This window comes from Podarcis melisellensis, assembly GCF_964234715.1.
Source record: "Podarcis melisellensis genome assembly, chromosome: 2".
NCBI lineage: Eukaryota > Metazoa > Chordata > Lepidosauria > Squamata > Lacertidae > Podarcis > Podarcis melisellensis.
Genome location: NC_138529.1, coordinates 95,329,009 through 95,347,832, shown reverse-complemented (window position 1 = coordinate 95,347,832; position 18,824 = coordinate 95,329,009). Strand labels below are relative to the sequence as shown.

General features: G+C 43.2%; 1 protein-coding gene across 1 annotated transcript in view; it reads left to right on the top strand.

Annotated features, from left to right (window-relative positions):
- The first annotated feature begins 3,379 nt into the window (after nucleotides 1-3,379).
- LOC309364732 (uncharacterized protein) overlaps nucleotides 3,380-18,824 on the top strand; it is a 52,121-nt gene continuing 36,676 nt past the window's right edge. The window contains exons 1-4 of the mRNA XM_081902545.1: nucleotides 3,380-3,493; nucleotides 6,328-6,487; nucleotides 10,180-10,271; nucleotides 13,815-14,047. Coding sequence (XP_081758671.1) covers nucleotides 3,478-3,493; nucleotides 6,328-6,487; nucleotides 10,180-10,271; nucleotides 13,815-14,047 — 501 coding nt within the window. The 5' untranslated portion in view covers nucleotides 3,380-3,477. The remainder of the gene's footprint in view (nucleotides 3,494-6,327; nucleotides 6,488-10,179; nucleotides 10,272-13,814; nucleotides 14,048-18,824) is intronic.

The following is an 18,824-nucleotide window of genomic DNA, read 5'->3' as shown; positions in this document are numbered from 1 at the left end:
AGAGGGGTGGTCACATCACCCGGACCTGCGTGCTCACGTGTGCATACACACACGTACAGTGAAAATGCAGAGCCTAGGGTTGTATAACTCAATAGTTTTATAATGATCAAAAATTACAATTAGAGTGCACTTAACTTCTAACAGGAGGCCCTGCAACGGAACGGCAGTGATTAATGTTGAATCATTTCTATGCCATAAAAAGAAGGATTCCAGGAATTTATCTCAACTTCCTGACCCTTTTGATTATAACACAACTTTATGTAAGCCTTGATGGTATTTGAGATAGAGCCACATAATATTGTACAGTAGAACTGGATACTAAGGCACTGCTGAATTGTGTGTTTTATATTTGTTTTTATGGGCTTCTATGCTCCTGTTTTGTTGGTTTTATGCTGTGTTTTTTAAACATATCATTTGTTTTATACTGTGCACTTCTAGAGATTTTTTTTAAAAAAATATTAAGCTGTTTGTAAATGCAGTACATAAAATAAATGCATGAGATCATCTTCACAACAATTCTCAATCTCTGTTTTCTCCTCATCTCTCTCACATTTGTAGCTCACTTGTCCTTAATGCAGCCCATAGTAATACACCTCTGCCTCCCCCACCTCATTTCATTGATGTAACAGCCCAATGAAATAGACATGGCTAAAACTAATTGCCTCAAGGTCATGCAAGGTCATGTCTAAGCAGTGATTTGAGGGCAGGTCTTCCCATCCAAATTGCAGCACTATCCACTATGTTATACTGTCACACAGCTGCTGATGCCACGTTGTCTTCTTGTCCAAAGCATCTCCAAAAACAAAGTGTGTTTTTAAAATATTCAGTTTTCCATTCTAATCTAGAGTTATGAATGATCAGCCAGTGTGGTGTAGTGGTTAAGAGTGGTGGACTCGTAATCTGGTGAACCGGGTTCGCTTCCCCGCTCCTCCACATGCAGCTGCTGGGTGACCTTGGGCCAGTCACACTTCTCTGAAGTCTCTCAGCCCCACTCACCTCATAGAGTGTTTGTTGTGGGGGGAGGAAGGGAAAAGAGATTGTTAGTCGCTTTGAGACTCCTTCGGGTAGTGATAAAGCGGGATATCAAATACAAACTCTTCTTCTTCAGGGCTCCTGCATGATTTTTCTCCCCTATACAAGTATGCAATGTTATTTCCACAGGCACAGAACATGGACCAAGATGCGCCACCTTCCCAAAGCCCTGGGGTTGCCAATGTGGTACCTTGGGTGGAATGCTGCCCTTGACGACTTCCCTTGAACCCCACTCACAGTCCCCTTTATCATGAAATGGTGAGGGTGATTATCTTTGCCCCTTCCTCTGAACAATACACAGAGCGGAAGCAGGCCTTTTTTTTCCAGCCAGAACTTGCTGCAACTCACCTCCAGCACCTCTCAGGTGTGCGCCATTGCCATTATAAGAGAAAAAGGGAGTGTTCATGGTGAGTTCCAGCAGCTCTTTTTCTAGAAAAATAGCACTGAGTGAAAGGAGGAAGTCCAAAGAGTGGCACTCTTTGTCACTTTTTCTTTCAGCTCTGTGGGCTTTTCAAGGCACACCCCAAATGACGTCGTAATAATAATAATAATAATAATAATAATAATAATAATAATAATAATAATACATATTATTTGTACCCCACCCATTTGACTGGGTTGCCCCAGCCACCCTGGGTGGTTTCCAACATATATAAAAACACAGTAAAATATCAAACATTAAAAACCTCCCAATACAGGGCTGCCTTCAGATGTTTTCTGAAAGTCAGATAGTTGTTCATTTCCTTGACATCTGATAGGAGGGTGTTCCAGAGGGAGGGTGCCACTGCAGAGAGGGTCCTGTGCATGGTTCCCTGTAAGTTCACTTCTCACAGTAAGGGAACCGCCAGACGACCCTCGGAGGAGGACCTCAGGGTCAAGGCTGAATGACAGGGTTGGAGACACTCCTTCAGGTATACAGGGCCAAAACTGTTTAGGGATTTAAAAGTCAGCACCAAGACATTGAATTGTGCTCTGAAACATACCGGGGGCCAATGTAGGTCTTTCAGGGCTGGCGTTATATGGTCCCAGTGACCAGTCTAGCTGCTGCTAACCTTTTAACTGTAATCTCAGGCATATCACTTACATGTTTTCGATTGGAAGCATCAATGGCAAAACATTGGCCCATTGCAGGGTTCTAGAGACCCTGGATGAAGCCCTCCCGAAGGGCTTGATGACAGGGGTCAGTACTGAAGCAGATTCAACATTTAAACCTGCTAAATACTAAATAACCCTGTAACTGGTGAAATTATTAGGAAAGGAAAACTTAATATTTTCTCCCAATGAGGACATTCATTATGGGGTCAGAAAAGAAAGTGTCGCCTAAAAGACCTTACAGGCAAAAAGGGGAGGTGTAATATTGTATTTTTATGTTGTGGTAGCCTTTCCTGGGACCTTATTTTGAAGGATGGGTGAGAAAGCCTCATCCTAATAATAATGAAAATAAACTAGAAGGTGCTGTAGTTAGTGCCCTTTCAATATGTTCCAACTCCTTTGGCACTCCATAAAATAAGCTAGCAACTTGTCGAGCGAACCCTGTACACCTTATAAAACCCATGCTTTCTTGTTTCCTTTTAAATCACATGTGAAGCAGTTACCATCTTTATAAAGGTCATGCATTCTTAAGAGCAAACATCAAGACAAAAGCAAAAGCAATGACATTGTGCTAGGTCAGATCAAAGCTTTGTTGTGACTACAGTGGTACCTCGGGTTAAGTACTTAATTTGTTCTGGAGGTCTGTTCTTAACCTGAAACTGTTCTTAACCTGAAGCACCACTTTAGCTAATGGGGCCTCCAGCAGCTGCCGGGCCTCCAGAGCCTGATTTCTGTTCTCATCCTGAAGCAAAGTTATTAACCCAAGGTAATATTTCTGGGTTAGCGGAGTATGTAACATGAAGTGTATGTAACATGAAGCATATGTAACCAGAGGTACCACTGTACTACTATCTCTGGCCAGTCTCTTGCAGTCCCCGGGAATCTTACAAGCGACCCATCAGATTCCAACTGTAATCAATCTGCATGTCCTGCCTCATGACACCCAGTATAATGGTCTCATTTTGCATCCAGTGCACCCGCTGGTCCCTCCCTCAGATTCCAGGCACACGTCTTGTTCGATGAGAGCCCCCTCTCCAAGACCGACTTAGACCAGCTTATATAAAGCAAACAAGCACATGTGCTGCCGCTGCTGCCGTGTGATACTGTCAGAAGTCCTTATACTCCTTAGCCAAAGAGCAAATTTTGAAAATGCCCCAGGGCGGCAGAAAGTCTTGCTGATCTTGCACCTCAGCCAAGTCGTTCTGTAAGAGGGCCCACAGGCTCCAACGTGCTGGCATAATTGGCCCTGCCCGTCACGTGGACAAAAAGATATGCACCCCTCCCCAGCTCTGCAAAACCGATCTCGTACAATCAGCCGCAACATCTCCAGAAGCCTGGGTGAAGGGTACCACAATGCCACACTTTGCAGGTAACCCTTTACTTCTGAGCAACTTCCTTGTGTTTCACTTTTTCTTTTTCTTTTTGAGAGGCGTCTTTCAACCTCAAAGTTGGGTCTGCATCACGAAAGGGGCGGGAGAAGACATTTTGTTGTGACATGTTAAGTTGGTTGAACTGTTTATTTTATTTGAAGCCTTGTTGTTTTGTTTTGTTTCTCTGTCCAGGAGCGGTGGGAAAAGATGGAGTTGGGGACTGGGAGGAGATGAGTGTATTGGTAATGGTGCCTTTCCCCTGGGGCATAATTTTCAACAGTTGTTATTAGTCCGTCTTTTAACCGTTATTTGCAGTCACAGACTCTGATCTGGTTCTTGGTTGTTTTAGGTAAGGGCAGGGCCTGACAAGTACCTGGGTGATCAAAAGGGGGAAAAGTAATTTTTGGTTCATTGCGGCTTCTAGAGGGATGTATGATATTGGAGGTAAGACTAGTTATGTAAGGAGAGGGGCTTTAGACATTTGGAAGCTATTGCCCTTTTCTGGTCCTTCTCCCACCCAACAAGATTTAGGCTCTTATGTTAGCCTTCCTAATTGTGTTTTATTTATTGCTTGTAAAAATATCCAAATTCCACTGTATCATAAAAAAGGTATCACAGCAATTTACAAATACATGAAAACAAGTTTAAAGGAAGGGAAAATTAAAAAAAGAAATTAGAAATTAGAACATCAATAGACCATTTTATGTGGGATATGTGTGTGCTGATCCTGAACACTAGGTCATCCCATAATAAAACATCAGTCATCCACAATTTGGTTGTGGATGAAGCAGCAGCCCAAGTCTGTATTACTGAGACCTTTAGGGGGCGGCCAGGGGGGCATGAGGCTGACCTGACCCAGGTTTGCCTCTTTGGGTCCTTAGTACCTTGTTAATAGGGATGCTGGTGGCACTGTGGTGTAAACCACTGAGCCTCTTGGGCTTGCCGATCAGAAGGTTGGCGGTTCGAATCCCTGCGATGGGGTGAGCTCCTGTTGTTCTATCTCAGCTCCTGCCAACCTAATAGTTCAAAATCATACCAGTGCAAGTAAAGGTAAAGGTAAAGGTACCCCTGACCAATAGATCCAGTCGCGGACGACTCTGGGGTTGCGATGCTCATCTCGCTTTACTGGCCAGGGAGCTGGTGTACAGCTTCCGGGTCATGTGGCCAGCATAACTAAGCTGCTTCTGGCGAACCAGAGCAGTGCACGGAAATGCCGTTTACCTTTCTGCCGGAGCGGTACCTATTTATCTACTTGCACTTCGTGCTTTTGAACGGCTAGGTGGGCAGAAGCTGGTACCGAAGAACGGGAGCTCACCCTGTCGCGGGGATTCGAACCACTGACCTTCCGATTGGCAAGCCCTAGGCTCTGTGGTTTACACTATAGCGCCACCCGCGTCCCATCAGTGCAAGTAGATAATAACAATAACAATAACAATGATAATAATAATATTTTATTTATATCCTGCCCTCCCCAGCCGAAGCCGGGCTCAGAGCAGCCAACAAGAGTAAATAGGTACCACTCTGTTGGAAAGGTAAATGGCATTTCCGTGCACTGCTCTGGTTTCGCCGGAAGCGGCTTAATCATGCTGGCGACATGACCCGGAAAAATGTCTGCGGACAAATGTCGGCTCCCTTGGCCAGTAAAGTGAGATGAGCACTGCAACCCCAGAGTCGTTCATGACTGGACTTAACTGTCAGGGGTCCTTTACCTTTAATACTAAAAATAAATGCACCTTGGGTTTTTTTTACAAGAAATATTTCATGTTGGGGAAATATGACTTTGTGACCAAGATTGCTGATAAAACATTGCCGCCTAAAAGATTTGTAATAAAACATTGTTTTCTCTTAGAATGTCCTCTAGTCTTCATTGCTCTGGGGGTATGAATATTATACATTCATGCTTTATATTCCATGTACTGTCAGAAATCTGAATTGCTAACATTTATTGCATGATTGTGTCACTCTTGTTTGAATAATAGCTTCCTACTTCCAAGATGCTCCTAGTTATTGCAAAGGAGCTGTCTTCTGAAACAAGCTAGACATGATCTCCCCTCTCAAAACAACTGAATGCACCTGATAATGGACCTTTCAGGGCTTGTTAATAGATATATTAACAAATGTTTGCATAAATTCTCGTCTAGATAAGGTCCCATTTGAACACGTTGTCTGGGGATGCCTCAGTGGCTCATGTTTATGGGCTTGCATAAAGAAATGCATCGCTGTTGTCTAGTGTCAGGATGTGTAATATCCATTATGAATGCCATATTGAATATATAAATGCCATGTTCACTTCTGATCTTATTATGCAGTCAAGCATGATGCTCAACAGTCATCATTCCTACACCATGTTAGAGACCTGAATTTGGTGTTATAACCCTTAAGGGTGGAGTTGGGTTATAAAACTACAGATGCCAAGGCCATAATTCACGGGCAGCAAGGCACAGTTAGGAATTAGCTGTGCTTTTGTAAGCAAATTATGTAAATCACTGACTTTAAAGGAAACACTTTTGCCCCTGTTCTTCTTTCCTTTTTTTAACTGAAACTTAGAAAATGTCAATCCACAATAGGTGAACCCATATTATTTTGCCAACTGCTTTCTACAAATCTATTTTTTCCTTCAAAAATCACACCATTTCGTCTTCATCACCATCACCATCGTCAGGAGTGCTCTGATGGTGTTTCCTGCTTGGCAGGGGGTTGGACTCGATGGCCCTTGTGGTCTCTTCCAACTCTATGATTCTATGATTCTATGATTCTACCTGTAGGTGCCTGAGCAATGGAGATGTCTCACAGATTTTCATTTTGAAACCTTACCTTCGGTCTTTTGTTTTAGAATTATCTATTGGGTCTATAGTTGAGAACCTCAAGAAAGCGAGAGAGATAGCACATGGTCACCCTGGAATTCCTGAAGAGCTAGGATGTTACCTGCAGAAAGCTCTTGATGCAGCAAAAGGATTGGACGTTTACCTGTCAAGAGAGGCAAGTTCTAACAGGTAACACATTTATCATCTGGCTGTGACAGAAGGCGCGTCTAATTATCTTCTGCTACCTTCTCACGCAGGTGGCGCTGTGGGTTAAAGCCTCAGCGCCTAGGACTTGCCGATCGAAAGGTCGGCGGTTCGAATCCCTGCGGCGGGGTGCGCTCCCGCTGCTCGGTCCCAGCGCCTGCCAACCTAGCAGTTCGAAAGCACCTCCGGGTGCAAGTAGATAAATAGGGACCACTTACCAGCGGGAAGGTAAACGGCGTTTCCGTGTGCGGCTCTGGCTCGCCAGAGCAGCGATGTCACGCTGGCCACGTGACCCGGAAGTGTCTCCGGACAGCGCTGGCCCCTGGCCTCTTAAGTGAGATGGGCACACAACCCCAGAGTCTGTCAAGACTGGCCCGTACGGGCAGGGGTGCCTTTACCTTTACCTTTACCTTCTCTACATTGTGAATGTATAGTTCAACTTATTGTTATGTGTTGGCTCTCTTACTGCCATGAGTGGGATTATCACAAATGTTTTGATGGAAATCTGGAGAAAAAAATTAATATTTCTTAATGGTCCATGATGGTTAGGTGATTTCTCTTCATGGAATCTAATTCTTAGAAAATGTTTTCTTGATAGTCTCTGTTGGGATTGTTTTGCAACCATAGAAGAATCAGAGTTTGGTGAGGGCGACACTTCTGACCTACCCCTAGTAAAAGGCTGGTGTGTCTGTTTGTGTGTGAAGGAACGAAAGAAACAATTTTGGGATATTACAGCTTCCCTCCCATGCCAAATTGCAGCATTGAGAGGGGAGTTATATTCCTCAGCTTAAGCAAGAATTATTTAGGGGAGCTCACAATGACAAACTTAAACCAATTCCTGTCATATAACAATGCAAATAATGAGACCTGCAAGTAAAATTGTTGCTCACGTGCCTTTCAAGCCAAGCAATGGAGATCAGGAAAGTAGGAGATCAGAAAGTTTAATGGATGAAGCTTGGCTCTTATTTCAGTCTGTGGAAAAAGTAGGCTAAACAAATATGAAATAGATGTGGGCCCACTCCAGTTATTCAATTATTTTAGGCTACAATATTATACAGGTTGCAATCACAACCAAGTATACTATTGAATTGGGTTTACTCCCAGATACATGGGGTTAGGATTTCAGCCTTATCTTGGGAATAAAACTCCATTAAACACTTAGACACTTCTAAGATTGTGCTTTTAGATGCACCAGAGCTTGGGTCTTCAAATAACTTACTCTGTGAGCATTAATTAATCTGCTAACTAAATTGCTTTAGTAACTAAACTAATTAATTAAGCTAATTTTAGGTATCATTAATTCAGCAGCCTGACTGGGACTGTCATTATTCCTTTCTCGGCTATAACAATAATACCTGGGTTGCTAAATAGTTCCCATTTATCAGCATATATTCTGCTATGGGGGGGGGGGGAGAGAAAAAAGTTTGTTCATTTCTTAGGAGCTACCAATGTGTAAACTGTTCCAGTCTGTAGGTTATAGGAAAACTGAGTGTTGGTTCTGTTGCTGAAATAATAGTCGGTAGTTGTCTGACTAACGCTTGCTGGTGATAATAGCTATACATTATCTTATTAAAGTTGTTCAAGCACTGGCGAGGGGCAGCAAAGAGGTTACCCGAAATGTCTTACTCTTCCAGTCTTGGAGTAGCTGAGCATATCTGTTATGGGTTATGAATTTTTTCTTATATTATGGAAGACTGTGTGGGGAGCAGAGCAGGAACTGATGATGTCTATTTCAAATGCTGGCCTGGAGGTATTCATACCTAAGCCTTGTGGGGTTCTGCTTTCTTCCACTGAGACAGATCTCATTTCTTTGAAAGGAGGACGAATGCTTGGCTATTCGAACATTGCAGCTGATGTTGCGACCCCCTTAAAAAACAGCTGCATAGAGTGATACTAATTATCTACATTGATTGATTGATTGATTGTGTTTATGCACAGCCTTTTTCTCCGAGGAGGTCAAGGTGGTGTACATAGTTCTTCCCCTCCTCATTTATTCCCCACAACAACCCTGTGAGGTAGATTAGTCAGAGATGCAGGCCGGCACTCTAACCATGACACCACGCTAGCTCAGTGTGGAATAAATGCATGTAAAATTGTCTTTTTTTATAATAATATTTATTAAAATTTTGTTTGAACAATAAAAGACATACATAGTAACATAGTATTTTCCAACATCCACATTTCATTCTCATCATTGGACTTCCTCACAACTCTTGTTCCTGCATTCCAAACTCTTAAATTTTGCCAGCAATTTATTAACTAGTTTCAATTCATGTAATGTAATTTTCCAATATTAAATCTCAAATTTTAGAAAATTTAGATCACTCTTTTGGAGACTTAGTTTTAACATAGTATTTATCCAAAATTTGTCTTTTCTTTCAATTGCATTTAGATTCATATTCCTTATAACTAATTTGTTGGAACCATGTTATTGCTAATCTTACATCTTTCTTAACATTCATACAATTTACAATGTTTTTGTAGATAGTCCTTAAATTTCTTCCAGTCCTCCTCCACCAGTTCTTCTCCCAGGTCTCGGATTCTGCCAGTCATTTCCGCCAGTTCCATATAGTCCATCAGTTGCATCTGCCATTCTTCCAGTGTGGGCAAATCTTGATTTTCCAGCATTTAGCGATGAGTATCCTTGCTGCTGTTGTAGCATACATAAAAAAGGTTCGGTCCTTCTTTTGCACCCTCTGGCCGACAATGCCTAAAAGAAAGGCCTCTGGTTTCTTAGGGAAGGTATACTTAAATACCTTTTTCAGCTCATTATATATCATTTCCCAGAAAGCCTTCACTCTAGGGCAAGTCCACCAGAGGTGAAAGAATGTTCCTTTGGCTTCTTTACACTTCCAACATTTATTATCAGACAAATGGTATATCTTTGCGAGCTTGACTGGGGTCATGTACCACCTGTATATCATTTTCATAATGTTTTCTTTCAAGGCATTACATGCCGTGAATCTCAGACCGGTGGTCAGCATGTAAAATTGTCAAGCATTGCCAATTAGGTGGCCAAAAACGACCAACTACACAAGATGGTTCCGCAATGCTCTCCTTCAGCAAGGTGATCTCACCAGAATGTACAAACCACTGATCTAGAGCTTACAGTTTCTTTGGGGGTTCATCATTCTGATATCTGTTGTGCCTGGACAATGACTATTCTTATACATGGGTGGCCATAGTCATATAAGCAGTGCCTTGCTGGATCAGGCCAGAGTTCCATGCAACAACGTATTATTGCTCAACAACAGCAAACTAGGTGGCTCTGAGAAGATTATAAGTAGGACTTGAAGATCATGGCCATCTTCTATTACAGGAGTGGGAAGTCTTTGGCCCTCCAGATGTTGCTGAACTACAACTCCCACCAGCCCTTGCAAGCATAGCCAATGGTCAGGGATGATGGATGTTCAGCAACATCTGGAGACCCAAAGTTTCCCCACATCTGTTCTATTAGTTGCTCCTGGTACCTCAGAACCAGAAGTATCCATGAAGAGATCTGTCCTTCACAAATTTATCTAAAGCAAGCTAAGCTTGTGTTTATCAACCCATATTGAGGTAGCAAATTGATTTTTTTAAAGACTAGGGTCATAGCCTAAGGATTTCTTAGAAAGGGGTACAAAAAAAAAATTCTGTTTCCAGTGAGTTGGTCCTTTTCTTCCTTTTCCATTTATTAGGACAACGTCATCCAAGGATTGCCTTTTGAATGTCCAATTCAGTGAAATGAAGGTCAAAACTAATGAAGAGCAGCTCTCAAGCTATGAAGAAGGTGAGTCCTTTGCATTATGAAATAACTATGTTTTGCACATTGATAATGGAGTTTAGGCTTTGCATGCAGGTAAAATTTGGCAAACCTCAACAAAGGCTTCATCTAATCCTATATGTTTACTCACAAAGCATATATGGATTTCCAAATTCTGGGTAGAACTAAGAAATCATGAGATGCATACCTGCAAGCATAGAGATGTGATCACATGCACTATTTATTTATACCCAAGAGTAGACTAGCTTTATGCCAGTGTAGTTTATATTTATTACAATATCATGTAGTGTATAGGCTGCAACAACTCCCTTATTTTTCGCTTTATAATACGCACTAGATCACAAGATGCACCTAGTTTTTGGAGGAGGAAAACAAGAAAAAAAATATTCTGAATCTCAGAAGCCAGAACAGCAAGAGGGATCACTGCGCAGTGAAAGCAGCAATCCCTTTTGCTGTTCTGGCTTCTGGGATAGCTGCACAGCCTGCATTCGCTCCATAAGACGCACACACATTTCCCCTTACTTTTTAGGAGGGAAAAAGTGAGTCTTATAGAGCAAAAAGTACGGCATTTCTTGTGGAATGTTGCAGACATCTAGTGAATGTTGTGAATGTTGTTGCCTGCCTGTCTGCCTGATTCATTCATTCATTTGTTAAAATATTGATATCCTGCTTTTCCATTTTATGGATTCTATAAGTTAGCTGGCGGATATTGAAAAAAACATTTCACATTATAATACACAATAAAAACTAAAACAAATAAACACAGCACCAACATCAAGCACACACAACAGAATCAATAAAGCACAATAGAGAAAGCCCTATCCTCTTCATAAAAAAATTGGATAAATGGAGCAGGAAATTTAAGGAAGATCTCAATGTGTGGGAAGGTCCACTTGGAAGAAAATGGTCCTTAGTGTGTCCCAGACCTAGACCATTTATGACAACCTTCTCCAACCTGGTGCCCTCCAGATGTATGGGACTATAATTCCCATCCACCCATGCTGGCTGGGGGTGATGGGAGTTTTAGTCTGAAACTTTTTGTGAAAACCAGTCCAGTGGTACCTCGGGTTACGAACTGTAACCCTTAACCCGAACTGTAACCATCCTCAACCCGAAACCGTTCTTAACCTGAAGCGTGCTTTCACTAATTGGGCCTTCCCCTGCTGGCGCACCACTGGTGCACGATTTCCGTTCTCATCCTGGGGCAAAGTTCGTAACCCGAGGAACTACTGTACTTTGAATTGGGTCCAGAAACCAACTAGAAGCCGCATATGTAAAAGAAGCATTTGGTTTGCAGTTAGCCACCTGGCGGCTGCATTCTGGAACAGTTGCAGTCCCCAAAAAGCCACACCCTGCCTAAAGTGTGTTACCATTGCCTAGAGGATGTCACCAAAGCATGACTTACTTGTACTAACTTGTTTCTATCCCCAAAAAGGGTAAAAATGGCGAACTAACTTAAGCTGGTGAAAAGCACTCTTGCCAACTGAGCATTCTGGGTACTGCTTATGGCAACATCTAAACAGTTTTGAAGGCGGTCAGTTGTATGAACCATACACCATAGCTGTCAACTTTTCCCTTTTCTTGCAAGGAATCCTATTCAAAATAAGGGAATTTCCCTTAAAAAAAAGGAAAACGTTGACAGCTATGCATACATAGCAGAAACCACAGTTTTGTACAATTGAGTCCACAGTTCTCTTTCTCCTCCCTTCCTATCCTTGCCACAAAAGGAGGCAATCCTACACACTGGCAGATGAAGGTGGGGGTGGGGAGCAGGCCATCCTGTGTGCTATCCCGCTCATTGCTCATGCCCAGGGATGCGCACCGCTTGCCACACACCTGCCCGACACGTGTCACGCCCCCGCGGGCGGTGCACCACACCCCCTGGGACGCATGCCAGCCACGCCCGGTGCCGGGGAGTAATGGTTGCACATTCTGCATAGTAGCAGTCATACTTCAATTTTAGAAAAGAGGTACTTTTCCATAGATATTTCCATGATTTGCATCAACACGCTGAAAATTATAAGTATGCAGTCTCAGAGGAGGGCTTGCAATCCTATTATGGTCCATAGGTACTCTAATTTTTTTGTACCCCACAAAAGAGATAAAATGTAATAGGTATGCACACCCGCAGGCTGAAGACAAGCTTTAACAAGCTTCCAGTTATAAATTCAAAATCATGCAAATGGGAGATAAAGATGTGGAGATGTAGGGTTGTATACAACAAAGTTTTAATGGGCCGAAGTTACTCGTGTCCATTAATTTTAATGTGTCTACTCTGAGTAGGATTAACATTGGATCCAACCCATTGTTGCCATCACACCAGTAGCAACCTATTCTGTTCCTGAAGAATGCACAGTCCAAGCATTTGATATGAGTGAACAGCCTTTCCCCTTCAAGCCATCTTTACTTATTTTGCTGGCAGTAAGGATATTAAATTAATGAAGGAGGAGTCAAATTTTTATTCCTGCAAAAATCTGGGTGTTTTTATAGAGGATGATTTGTCAGGGATGAATACTGGTCCATTTCAGATTATTTCAACACTCAGTGCCTTTGCTCCTCTGTGAAGTTATAACACTAAATCGCCAGGTTCGTGCATCCCAGATGTTGCCATCTTTTGAGTAATACATCATCGAAACAAAGTGCCCTGGAAACGTATAGCAGGAATACATTGTTCAAAGGGCAGCAGTGATGATAAATCTCTTAAATGATGTTGCTGTCTGGGGATAATGACTTTAAGAGCAAATGCAAGGTAATCTCGTGATTCTCAAACCCCCCACTGACTTAACATGTCCCAGGAACATGATATGTGAAACATCTTGAAGCCTTTTTCACAGGGGCTAATATTCAAATATTCAGCAGTTCAGGCCCTGCTTTAGAACAATGCTAGCTGGCATTTATCAAAAAGGCTTTTAACATTTTAAATGATTGCCTGTTACTTCCTGAAGCTCCATGTTGATGCTGTCACTTTGTTGTTATAGTCCCAATTCTGAAATGTTCTTGTATCATCATTCTGCGCCTTCGCTTGCCATTTGAGTACCTCTTGAGTGAAACTCTGGCCCCAGCTGCACTGTGGATCGACAGGAATACCATGTTTAACAGACATGGCTTCTTCCCCACAAAAAACTCCCTGGGAACCGTAATTTTTAACTTATGTTGGGGTCTCCATAAGCCACGGAAGCACAACGACAAAATGTAACGGAACAAAACAATCCGATTTTAGAAATTTACCACACAAGTTGCTCACCACAAAGCAATATCTGTGAAAGCCCTACACAGACCTGAACCATTTTTAAGCCTTTTTCAGATACTAAGCACACATCCCACAATATTCCTCAAGACCTCCACCGCAAGGGCTAGAAGAGTGTTTTGTTTTCATGGAAACTGCCAGTCTAAGAATCACAGCTCTCCCCCCCCCCCCAAGGCAGCTTCTAGTCAGTTTGTATAAATATAAAAGTTTCATGTGTTGGACATTGCCAGTGGTACTTGTGTATGTGAAGTCAAAATGGTAGAAATGTAATGTATTTGCATCCTGTTTTCCTTTCTGCCCAGGGCAACTTCACAGGATGCTGGTGCGTATGACGGGAGCCAAAACGGTTTTGATAATAGGAAGGCTAAAAGTCCCATCCATTTTGGCTATGGCTAAACTGGTGCCAGAAGATAGCAGCATAACCATATGTGCCCCACAGCCCCATTTTGGAGAATCCAGCCAGGAGGCATTTGATTTCTCAGCTCATGGCAACAAAATGAGGGCACAAATAGGACCAATAATGGACTCCTTGGAGGTACGGTTTTGCTTTAAGAACTGTTTGTTGAATCTAAGTGACAAACACTGTAAATTATTGCAAAGCTTCACATACACCTGTATTCTAAATTCCCTTGCTGCTTCATTAGACCCACCAAAGATTGACTCCATGAACGAAGGTCATACAAATTAGACTAGGCTCATAAGATTACCCCACCCTTGCATTTAACAAGTTGCCTGGTGCAGAATACTGCTGCAAAATACTGAGGGTCTTATCTGGGTGGGGGACAGGGAAAATGTATGTATTAATCATCTTGCTCATGAGCCTCCAGGTAATTTACATAAAATGAAGGGAAGGAAAGAGGAAATCGGCCTTCTAGACCTTGACCTTCATACTAACCTGGAGTGGAATTAGGATCAGAAAGATGCACATTTTGTGGTTGTAAAGGTCACCTATCTGTGCTACACAGGGAGGTTTGAGAGTCGAAAGGAAAAGGGCGCTATTTGCTCCCCCCCAATCCTCAGATTTCCCCATGCTGCTTGCCTTAAACTCTTGAACTCTTGACTACTACTGTATATAGAAATATTGGAGTTGGGGAAGCATGTTCAGGATGATGATGATAATAATAATAATAATAATAATAATAATAATAATAATAATAATAATAATAATAATTTATTTATACCCCGCCCATCTGGCTGGGCTTTCCCAGCCACTCTGGGCGGCTTCCAAAAAAATTATTAAAATACTGTAATACATCAAACATTAAAAGCTTCCTTAAACAGGGCTGCCTTCAGATGTCTTCTAAAAGTCTGGTAGTTGTTCTTCTCTTTGACATCTGGTGGGAGGGCGTTCCACAGGGTGAGTGCCACTACTGAGAAGGCCCTCTGCCTGGTTCCCTGTAACTTAGTGTCCGGGTAGAACGATAGGGGTGGAGACGCTCCTTCAGATATATTGGACCGAGGCCGTTTAGGGCTTTAAAGGTCAGCACCAACACTGTGAATTGTGCTCGGAAACATACTGGGAGCCAATGTAGGTCTTTCAAGACCGGTGTTATATGGTCTCGGCAGCCGCTCCCAGTCACCAGTCTAGCTGCCGCATTCTGGATTAGTTGTAGTTTCCGGGTCACCTTCAAAGGCAGCCCCACGTAGAGCGCATTGCAGTAGTCCAAGCGGGAGATAACCAGAGCATGCACCACTCTGGCGAGACAGTCCGCAGGCAGATAGGGTCTCAGCCTACGTACCAGATGGAGCTGGTAAACAGCTGCCCTGGACACAGAGGACAAAGAGGAGGATATAAAGTTGTTCTGGTGGGCTTGCTAGAGATCAGGCCTCCCAGTCAACGATACAGCTTGAAAAAGGCCCAACATCTCACTACCCAGCTGGGCTTTAGTTAGGGCCAGCTGAGATCCTCATATGCTCTTCCTGCTCTTCCTCACTGCAGCTTTCTTTAGCATTATTTCTGCTGTCTTCCCTTTGGTTCTCAGTTAAACGGTTGCAAGCTTCTCGGACTCTTTTGTCGCTGTGTGCTTGACAGGAAATAAATATGTACACCTCGATACAATGATTTTGGCAGATACACTGAGTGGTGGTGGTGGGGGGGAGAGAACGTTACAGATCACCTGCAATGGTGCAAGGTTTTAAAAATCCTTTTTGGCTCCCTGCAAAGAGTGTGAAATTAATTGAATTGCTGTTGCTCTCTAGTGCTCATTCAGTGTAACTGACTGTGAATAAAAATATCTAGAGGCAAGCAGAGTACATGCAGTGTGAAGATTAAAGAAGGGCCCTGGATGGGAGCGAAGACATGAAAATGGAACCTTTAAAGGAGAGCGCCGCGGTTGATTTTCCGACGGCGTGCTGTAAACAGCCCTTGCGAAAGGCTAAGTGATCTAGATTGTCAAACGCGGCCAGAAGGAGCACGTTTTCAATACCTCCAAAGTGGGGTTAAGTTGGAAAGAGTCAAAACTCTTTGTAGCACATTTAGCACTGCTGCTTTTCTCTCAGCCCTGAACATCCAGAATGAGGGAACAGAGGCTTCCAAAGATGGAGGGTGGAGAGAGAGAGAGAGAGAGAGAGAGAGAGAGAGAGAGAGAGAGAGAGAGAGAGAGAGAGAGCAGGAAATGCCAAAAGAGGAATTCATATATTGTCTGTTTAACCACATGTCTTACCCATGGTGGTCATTGTCCACCAAACATATTGCATTCAGGAATATCTCTCTCTCTCTCTCTCTCTCTCTCTCTCTCTCTCTCTCTCTCTCTCTCTCACACACACACACACACACACACAGATCAACTGAAAATATTCTTGCCCACTTTTGAGCTCTTGTTGTGATTGGTTCCACCTTGGACATCGATTACATCTGAGCTTTTGAAGGTCTTGTGGTAGTGGACCTTGCTGTGATCTGAACCACCTTTCATGTGGTTGAGCAGCGGGGAGAGGCTGCAGCCACATCCTTCCAGGTGTGCATTGGATTGGATTCCAGGTGTGCAATGCTGTGCATTGGATTGGATTGATGTAGCATTAGAGACAACATTCCCTGTCCCCCTATTGCCCCTTTCTGGTTTATCCCATATCTGTGGTTAGCTTTCATTCATGATCATTAAAGCACTGAAACTCCCGCAAACACAGGGTTTACTAATCTGTATGCATTGGAGCAAGCACATCCTCTCTAGTGCAGAGAGGTTTCCTGGTGTCTGAAGGTGCGCCCGTTCAAGGAAGAAAAGGGCTTCTTCAGACTGAAGACGAGCTGCAGTAAGCACTCTGGTTAGATGGGCCAAGAAGATTACAATACTGAATGAGGGATGGAGTTGCTCTCAGAAAGAGAAGAGAGAGAGAGAAAGTGTGTGTAGAGCCATCTTCTCAAATAAGTGCCATATGGAGGTGCCTTATGTGTTCTGCCTGCTTGCCAGATTTGTTCCTTGCCAGTTTGTGTGTGTGTGTGTGTGTGTGTGTGTGGAGGGGAGGGTTGTTTAAGATGACAAAGCCAAAAGACTGAAAAATAATTCATCACATAGAGGCAAATGAGGCCTGGGACGTTAAAGCAAAACTGAGGCAACTCTGGATAGGGCAGACACTTACCCTTCACAAAAAATAAAAAATAATAAAAAATGGTACAGTTTGCATAATTTTTTTGTCTATGCTAATTTATTTGCATAGATGTGCAAATTTAGAAATAGCTCCTGTGATTTCCTCGCCATAGTGGGAAGGTCTGTGAACAGGTGACGCAGGTGGCCTCTTCAGCCTGCTGAGGTGTGCTAGCTATTTTGGGGCAACTGCAAAAGGCCTCTTAGAGTTATTTACCTTTAAACTGGACTTGGGCTAGGCAACACTTCAAATAGAAGACTCCTTCAAGAGAACTGCCTGCCATGGCCACACTAGGACTGGAACCAAGAGCAGGAGCCTTCTCTCTCCTTCTGTTGCTCAGCCCCAAAAATAAGAAGCATCTGGAAGCTCTTGTATGGGCCTGTCCCTTTTAGGCGACTGCTCTGGCCAACTTGTTCAAGATCTCTTTCTAGGATCATTAACACACAGTTGTCTTGCTGCTTGTCTTTTGGTGCTTATAGCTTTTTAAAAAGTTAATACAATGAATTATTTTTAGATGTTTAGAATTATTATTTTTTTGCTACCCTGGGCTTCTTTAGGAGGAAGGGCAAGATATTAATTGATCAAATAGAAGAAGCATATAGTGTTGGACGCATAGGCTGATATGGAGATCTCACCACTTCTGCTAAGGCTCTCAACACCTTGGCACTAAGATTTGTCAAGATAAAGCTTTGGTTGAAGTGGAAGGGATCCTATGAAAGCACAAAGGCATGGCATAAGAGGATGGTACATAACTTGGCATGCTTTCGATGCTTATTAAGTGGGAATAGTAGCATTTGCAGATATGGGTCAGCACAGCACTAAGCCCAGTATTTGGCAGCCAAGAACTGGAGAGAGAGAGAGAGAGAGAGAGAGAGAGGTGCACAGTCCCCCCCCCCCCTCAGCTGATCTGTGCAGATCAGGGTTGCTGCCTTATCTCTACTTATTAAATAATTTATCTGATGGGAAGGATCCATTTGCATCTCTGTCGGGGCTCGGGGCTCCACTCATCCCAGTATTATGTCTATTATACTCCCCCCCCTTTTGTTCAAGGGTGTCAATTTGAATAAAATATTGGGCAGGCCCAGGTAAGCCCTGCCTTGCATAATCGATCACAAGATGTAGCCCTCACACACCATTTGAATGGCAATGCCCATCAACTTGGGGCAGCGGCCCCCTCAAATATTTTATGGGGGGGGAGAAAGGGACCTCAGCCCCTAGGAGTTGGGGCCTATGCTTTTGGCCAAAATTGGTGAGATCTTGGGGGGACCAGATCAGGCCCCTGCAGTGTGGAGTAGCCACCCATATAATAGTAATGGGAGACTCTGACTGAAATTAGCCACAGTCTTCCAACACACATTTCATGGCTTTAGCACCAAGGCAGTTCCCCCTGCCTCTCCCATGCTTTGCTCAACATCAAGCCTGCAAAAGACTTCTTGCTCACCCTTTTGTGACATTTGGCTTGCTAATAAGGGTGTTCCCATACCATGGAGTTTAGCTTTTTTCTTAGGAGTTCAACATGGCCCTCTGCCCAGACAGTGCTATGGTGCCTGAGATAAGGTCATGTTTGTTTCTAGATTCTAGAAACAAGAGCCAAAAGAGAGAGGACGCCATGGTGGCCATTCAAAGCAAATAAATGCAATTTGTCTCAATTTTTTACCCCTGAAAAAGAGGACGTATCCTGGAAAAAGAGGACGCATGGCAACCCTATGCAAGACGGCTTTACTAAATGGGGA